The following is a 7887-nucleotide window of genomic DNA, read 5'->3' as shown; positions in this document are numbered from 1 at the left end:
CTAAGTCACTTGGTAGGACTGGGAACTGAACTCAGGTCCGACAGAGCAGCTTACTGAGTCATTTCTCCAGGCCCAATTTTTTGTTGTTGTTGTTTTGTTTTGTTTTCTCTAAAGATTTTTATCCCATACTTTGATTTTTGAAATTATGTGTATGAGCTTTTGCCTACATGCATGATGTATGTACACTATTTGTGCACTGGTACCAGCAGAGACCGGAAGAGGGCGTTGTATTCCTTGAGATTGGAGTTACGGACTATTGTGAACCACCATGTGGGTGCTGGGAATTAAGCCCAGGTCCTCCAGAGGAGCAGCCAGTGCCCTTAACAACTGAGCCAATGCTCTCACATACACCCTTTAACATCAATTACATGGTTCTTGAGTTTGATCTTTATGGATTACAAGTTGCGTTACAATGTCAGATAATTGGAAACACTTCAAAGCCCTAAAGGTCCTAATCCAATTCTAGGAAACACCTGGATGTTCCCTATTTGATCAGGTTGATTAACAAACCAGAACAGGAACTGTTTAAAAGAGTGGTCCTCTGGAGGGGACAAGAGCTCCACAAGACCAACAGAGCCAACAAATCTGGGCCCAGAGCAGCCTGCAGAGACTGATGCACCAACCAAAGACCATGTATAGAGAGGACCTACGCCCCTACTCAGATGTAGACAATAGGCAGCTCAGTCTCCATGTGAGTTCCCAGGTAAGGAGAGCAGGAATTATCTCTGACACAGACTCTGTTGTCCACTTGCCAGGCTATAGAGGAAGAGGATGCAGCCAGTCCTGATGAGATTATAGGCTGGGGTTAGTTGGTAGGGCAGGAGGACTCCCCCTTACTGAGGACTAGGGGACAGGGATGGGGGGGGGGGAGAAGGAGGGTGGGACTGGGATGAGACAAGGGAGGGGGCAATGGTCGGGATGTAAAGTGAATAAATGTAAAAATAAGAAAAACAACTGATTTTATTTCTCAAGTAAATGTGTGTGCAATCTGGAGATTGATTGAAGACCTTACATACCAGGCAACATGCCCTCTACCTCTGTGCTGCCACCCAATGCCTCAGTGCTTGTTCTCTTCTGCTCAGAGGCAGGTTCTGAGCCACAGAGGTAGACAAGACCAGTCTCAGTGCTGGCCACATTTCCCACACAGCTTGACTGCATTAGATTTGCATACAAGTATGGATTGTACAAATTTTCTAAGACCAACTGATAAAGGAGCGGCTTTACCACTGTTTTTTTTTTATTATTAAATTTTTATTTTTATATTAGTTACAGTTTATTTACTTTGTATCCCAGTTGTTGCCCCTCCCTCATTCCCTCCCAATCCCACCTTTCTTCCCTTATCTCTTCCCTGCCCCTCTCTAAGTCCACTGATGGGGAAGGTCCTCCTCCCCTTCCATCTGATCCTAGCTTATCAGGTCTCTTCAAGACTGGCTGCAATGTCCTCCTCTGTGGCCTAGCAAGGCTGCTCCTCCCTCGGGGGAAGGGGGAAGTCAAAGAGCCAGCCTTTGAGTTCATGTCAGAGACAGCTTTACCACTGTTAAGGTAAAGTTTGAGGACGATTTCCTCCAAAGTGGATGCAATGAGGAGGTACCTGGCATCACTGAGTAACCAAAGGGGTCACAGAGGTGTTGTATGACAAAACTTTTCCTAGGGAGACACAACACACAGGTCCACTCACCCCAGAAAGGGAACCCAAGATAGAGCAAAGTACAGATACCACCAAAGTCCAACAGGGTGAACCAGTGACTTTTATTGGAGTTATTTATAAGAATATTGATGATGAGTTTCTTTACAGGAGCAGAAATGACTCAAAGAGAGCTGTATCACAAGCCCCCACCCCATGAGTGCCAGCTCACACAGCTGGGAACCTGGGGCACACTGCGCAGCCTGCAGGCTGCTCAACAGGGTAGAGACTGGCCTTTCCAAGAGCCTCAGTTGCTCTAAACCTCTTCGAGGCAGCTGTTCCGAGCTTGTCTGAGAAGCACTCTTGGCTTTTATTGCTTACTCTGACAGGAAAGGACCTGGAGAATCTGATCAGTTTCAGGGACTTCCTGAAGCCGAAGCCGTTTTTGAGTTGTTTACCCTTCTTGGAGCTTCCCCTACAGGAAAGAATTTCAATCTTGAGGAAACTCTTACACAAGAGGGGTAGGTAGCTTTCTGGGAGAGGGAGTAGACTACAGAGGCTGCTGGCCAAATGGGTAACATTCACCCTCTTCTGGGGCCAGAGGGAGCAGCACAGTTTGAGAAGAGGAACAGAATGGAAAATGTGCCAAGGCAAAGACAAGAAGGGTGTGGAAACCCAATCTTGACAGCCACAGCCAAGTGCAGAAGGCTTTGAAGAACTCACCCTTCCTTCCACATTCAGCCCTTGCCCTCTCCCCTTGCTTCCATTTCGGAAAGTCTGAAGCAGGCTTGGAAAGTTGTTTTCTACTTTCTTCTCTCCCTCCCCCTTTTCTGAGCTCCCAGCCAGCTGCTCGACCTCTTGCATAACTCAGAGAGAGCACTGAGCTTTTTGATGGGCTCCAGATGTGGAGTGGGAGGAGGGTGGAGGGGCGGGGGCGGGAGGTCTTTAGTCCCCTGAGTGTTCTAACTGTGGGAATATAGAGGCCGGACACGGCAAGAGATAGGACAAATTTCATAGGGCCCCGATCACAGGGTCAGCTGGTTCTGCATTGGAAGGACACTGAGAAAGATTAGGTGCGTTTTAACCCCCTGCTTCAGCAGCATCTGCCTCCAGCAGGTTTAATTATTGCTTGACAGCCCTTCTGATCAGTAAATAGCAGCTGAAGGCTGCTAAAAAGACTGAAGAGTTCAACACATCCCGGTCTGAGCCCCCTCCTCAAATGCTAGGTCTTCACATATGGAACAAGATAATTGTGTTTTGTTTTTCTCTTTTTCCTCAAACAAACGCACTGGAACAGCCTGAAAGTTATTCTTGTGATATGTGCCTCAGGATGGTTGGCCAGAGTTGAATCTTTTCCATGAGCCTCAAATAATACGAAGAGAGGTAGAAAGAGATTTCCTGCATAAATCTTGGGACTTCCTGGTGCCCACAGTTTATGTCTCGCTTCTGTTGGCTGGAGTAGGTGGCAAGGGGGACTTTTTCTCCTCCCCCCTCTTGTCCACTGCTTGGCTGTCTCTGGTTTAAGTGTGGGTGCCCGCTACTAATTCTAGTCCTGTCAATGAGTGACCAAATTCCTGCAGTTCAGTCTCCTGCCATTCCCGGGTCAGAGAAAGAAGGCACAAAACAAAAGCCACTGGATCAGAACAGGGCTTGTCCATTCCAAAGAGGACTATTTTCGTTTTAAAATTTTTTTTTCCAACCCATCCCATCTGGAATTTAGGCCAGTTTTGGGGGCTTCCTGTTCCTTCCTTCACTGAGGAAGAGTGTCTGCCAATCCTCTAGTGCGGATTAAAGAGGCTCAGTCTCTGAGATCAGCTCCCACTGGGCCTCCCAGCGGTCTCCTGGGGCAAAAGCAGGCTTTGCAAGGTAGGCTCCACCGTCAGCTTGGATTCCGGGGTGGGGGTTGACTTCACCAGGCTAGGTTTATAGATGGCTCCCCTCTTTTCTTTCTCACTGACTGTCACCCTTCAGCCTGCCTCCCGTCTGCCTGTAACCCAGCAAGTCTGTGATGGGGTGAATCTGTGGAGGCAAGGGGGCGACTCCATTCAGGCCTCCTGGGTCTTGTAGTTTGCACCACACGTTTTGTTTTTGTTTTTCGAGACAGGGTCTCTCTGTGTAGCCTTGGCTGTCCTGGAACTCACCATAGACCAGGCTAGCCTCGAGCTCAGAGATCCGCCTGCCTCTGCCTCCTGAGAGCTGGGATTAAAGGCGTTCGCCACTCCTGTCGGCTTGCACCACACTTTTTAACAGGCCTTCCTGTTAATTTCTGAAACCTTGTGTGCAATCATTAATTCTGTCTATAGCACTCTATGATGGGGCTTGGAATAAGAAAGTGGAAGGGCCGACAGCGGAAGGACCTGGTTCGCCTCAGTAGAAAAGTTGAGAACCCGTGGTCGGGCTCTTTGGGAGTCTGTGGAAGATTTAAGCATCTTGAGTAGGAGGGAGTAGATCAAGACGAGCTTCGAGGCCCAGGGTGGAGGGTGGTCTAGGAGGGTCGAAAGAGGAGGGCGGGAGGAGCAAGTATGCAGGGTGGTGGCCGGTGGCCGTGGTGGAAAACCCAGCTGTACAGATGAACAAAGCGGGCGCTGTGCAGGCGGGGGAGGTGCTGCTGTGGGAAAGGCTGGGTGGGGGCCTCGGGCTCCAGCACCACAAGGGCGTCTTCTCTAGCTGGCCAGGAGGACAGGACGGGGATGAGGGCGGAGACTCGGGGAGGGGGGCGGGCCAGGCTCCCTCCCCTCCTACTCAGCTGGCTCCGGTGGAAAAGCAACAGTGTCCTCGCCAGCCTGAGGCCGCCGCGGCCAGGCTGGGCAAAGGGACCGGTGTCCCCCAACTTTCCACGAGGTAAGCGTGCCTCTCCCGCTGTGCCCTTGGGGTTCCACTCGCCTTATGGCTGGGTCTGCAGAAGAGAAAGTCCTTAGGCCCAGACCAGGTCGGTCTAGCCCAGAGAGCTGGGCAGAAAGGTGCCACGCCAGGTGAGTGCGTTGGCGGGAGGGGCTTTGTGGGTCGCTCTTGGTGAACTGTTTGCTCTTGCCCTCCCGAGTCGTTGCCAGCGCTACCGCCAGGGGGGGCCCTGGTTCCCTGCGGAGGGACCCCCAAGCCCTGAGGGAACTCCGCTCTCCCGTGGGCGCCCCACGGACGGTATCCCCCGCTCGCAGTCTCGGGTGGGGTACGCGCTCGTGTCCTTGTCTCCAGCATCCCTCAGGGCCCCTCTCCACCCCAGCAGGACCACAGGAAGGGGGATCCCCTAGGCGTCTCCGCTCTTGACCCAGGTCCAGCTGCCTGGATGAACTCAAAGATCTAGCCCTGAGGCGTGGGAGTCGGGGAGGGATCTGAGGTCTCCACATCTAGGGTCTCCTGGGCACGCCTCCTCGAGGACCCCGTGTCTTTGAGGGTCCCGGGAGCCTCCAAGGGCGACCTGGGATGACTGAGCCTCAGCCTGTCGCTCCGCCTCCGCAGTCTGGATCCAGACACAGCGCGGAGTTCCCCCACAGAGGCCGGGCCCCGTCATCCGGCTCCCCCGGGATAGGGAAGCGCCGGCCGGGGCAGGCGGCTGGGTGGGGCAGCGGGGCGCGGGGGTTGCCCCGGCGCCGCGGACGCTTCCGCCCAGGCCAGCGCAGCGGGGACCTGGCCCGCGACCGCACGGCCCGGCGGGGGACCCCGGGAGCCGGGGTGGGGCTGCATTCTGGGCCCGTTAGCTCAGCGGTCCCGGAGACTGACTCATCGCACTTCGGGCTCACGCCAGCCACGCTGGTCACACGCCGCTAGCATGAGCATCCGCGCAGCTCCCACGCATAGCATCCCACGCCTCCCCTCCCCCCTCCCCACCCGCAAGACACGTCACACCGCCAGCCCGGTGTCCGCCACCGGTGCACGCACGAATCCTTCACACTCGCCTCGACTTGGGCACACACTTGGGACGCTTCGCGCCGCGGATTCCACGCGCTGTTCGGAAAAGCGTCGCCCCGGGAGGGAGGCGGCTTCGCTCGCAGGCACACACGCACCTCCCTCCACGCGCCGGCCCCCTTCCTGCAGCTGCAAGGCCGCCCCCTTTTCCTGCCGTGCAAACAAGCGACTTCTTCTCCGGGCCTCGTGGAAGAAAGGCCGCTTGTCCCAGGGCCCGGCGGGCGGGGCAGCCGCAGCCGGAGGCCCAACACTGAAGCCTTGTCCCACCCGGTGACCCGGGGAGGGCCAGGCCCCTCGTGTGCGGAGATCCACGAAGCCCGCCGGTTTCAGAGAAGTGCATCTTTCCAGCGTTGCTCCCCAAGACCCCTCCACCCTCAACTACTCTTTCTTCCCAACTCTCTCTCCTCTGCTCTCTCCCCCCTCCAGCTGTCCACGTCTCTTTCCTCCTGCTTCCGAGGAGTCCTCGTTTCCCACCTGCCCCATGATCTCCCCCTCCAAGGTGCTCTGAAGCGCCTGTTTCTCCTTCTGCCGCTTCTGCTTGGGGCCTGTGTTCTAAGTCTTTCTAACACACACACACACACTGCCAGGCCTCCCCCCCAGTCCCCTCTGAGCTCAGTGTCTCTCTCCTCCGGCACTGCTGTTATTTTTTGAGACTAGGTCTCATGTAACCGAGGCTGGCCTTGAATGCCTGATATTCCTGTCGCCACATCCGGAGTTTTACAGGCGAGCACCGCCACACCCCGGCTCTCCTCGCCAGCTTTCGGTTTTTCCTGCTCTCTGGGCTCCTGATTTCACACTCCGTATCCCGGCGCCTCTTCCCCTTCCACAGACCCCCTTTTTCTCCCTGCCTATTTATCGTTATTATTTCTAATTTCTTCTCTACACGCCTCACCAGCCCCTGGACACTCTCATTGCTTCTCCTGGGCAACTTGCCCTCCCAGCCTCAGTTTCCTTCCCGTCCTGACTTCTTCCTCTTCCTCGAAGGCGGATGTGAGTAGGGAAGAGGAAAGGCCTTGACCTATAGCTATGCGTTGCCCCTCGCGATCTGCCGGCTGGCCCCATGGGACCCAGGTGAGGAGCGGGACCTGGCCTTTCCCTCTAAAGGCTGGCTTTGGAACCTTCATCTTGGGGCCAGAGCTCTTGCCTCTCCCCAGGACTCCCTTTAGCTTTGTTTAGGTGCTGAGGCTTGGGGACAGGTGCTAGTGTTGTCAGCTGTTGGCGCATGGGGGTTGGAGCTAGGGTTACCTGAGGGATGCCTTATACTAGGGCATCGTTCCCTAAGTTGATAATAGTCACATAGCCTGGCTCCTGCCACCTAGCTGACTAGGAGGTGCTTGGGTGTCTGCATATGGGTGCAGAAGCGTTGTTGTAGAGAGCCAGGCTGGCTCCTCAGCAGTGGGAGCCAAACCACAAGGGCCTTCTGGGGAGGGGGTGGCATCTGGGCACAGCTAAGGTCCCCAGAAATGCCTCATAGAGTGGGTAATTACAGCCCTAGCCATAGATAGCAGTCCGAGCCAGCCAGTGGAGGGTGTCAGGGGACAGCACTGCTTCTCCATGGGACATGGGATTGGGGTTAGAAAAGAGGGCACCTGGGCCATGGTGAGATCCCTCTGTCAAAACAGTGCCAGAGCCAGAGTCATGCTGGCCTGGTGTCTTTCCTTTGCTGTGGGTTAGGTTTCTGTGCTGAGGCCACAGCCTCGCACCTTCCAATTGCTGTGTGGTTTCTTATCTCCTCTCTACACCTCTCTCCTTATCTCTCCCTCTCATTTCACCTCCTTAGTCCCTGTCTCGACTCTCCTTGAGTCACTCTTATTTCCTCACTAACCTAGTTCCTTTACAATCCTTATCTCCACCTGAGTGTATTCAGTGTAAATAAGTAAAAGTGCTTTACAGGTGACAGTGATAAATACTCCAGGGTGGCAGAAGAGGAAACTGAGGCCCAAACCTAAACACCTTCCACAGCTAATCATAGCTGCCATTTTCAGATTGCCTCGTAGTTCATGGAGTGTGCTGTAGTACATTGCCTGGATCTTCAGATAACCTTTTTTTTTTTTTTTTTAATTAAATGTTTGTGTGTATAGTGTCTTGCTTGCATGTATGTCTGTGTACCAGGTGTATGTCTGGAGCCTATGGAGGCCAGAAGAGGGTGAGGGATCCCTAGAACAGGAGTTACAAATTATTGTGAGCCACCATGTGGATAATGGGAACAGAATTCTAGTCTTTTGGAAGAGCAACAAGTGCTCTTAACTGAAGAGAGATTTCTCAAGCTCCCAACCTCTCTCTCTTCTCAGCTTTCTTGAGGATTAATTTATATAACATAAAATCAATGCAAATTAAGTATGCAATTATTTTTAGCATAT

General features: G+C 53.7%; 1 protein-coding gene across 26 annotated transcripts in view; it reads left to right on the top strand.

The window, feature by feature from the left end:
* The first annotated feature begins 4397 nt into the window (after nt 1–4397).
* Nucleotides 4398–7887, top strand: part of Phldb1 (pleckstrin homology like domain family B member 1) — a 47478-nt gene continuing 43988 nt past the window's right edge. For 25 of the 26 annotated variants that reach the window (XM_055622211.1, XM_055622210.1, XM_055622209.1 and 22 more), the window contains exon 1: nt 6100–6598. In XM_055622211.1, coding sequence (XP_055478186.1) covers nt 6554–6598 — 45 coding nt within the window. In that variant the 5' untranslated portion in view covers nt 6100–6553. Of the gene's footprint in view, nt 4466–6099; nt 6599–7887 lie in introns of those variants that run through there. The other variant, XM_055622188.1, reaches the window with a different exon arrangement.

The sequence above is a fragment of the Psammomys obesus genome, unplaced genomic scaffold, assembly GCF_907164565.1.
Source record: "Psammomys obesus unplaced genomic scaffold, mPsaObe1.curated_primary_1811, whole genome shotgun sequence".
In the NCBI taxonomy this organism is placed as follows: domain Eukaryota; kingdom Metazoa; phylum Chordata; class Mammalia; order Rodentia; family Muridae; genus Psammomys; species Psammomys obesus.
Note: the sequence above shows the minus strand (reverse complement) of the source record. Positions and strands in the feature narration are given on the sequence as shown.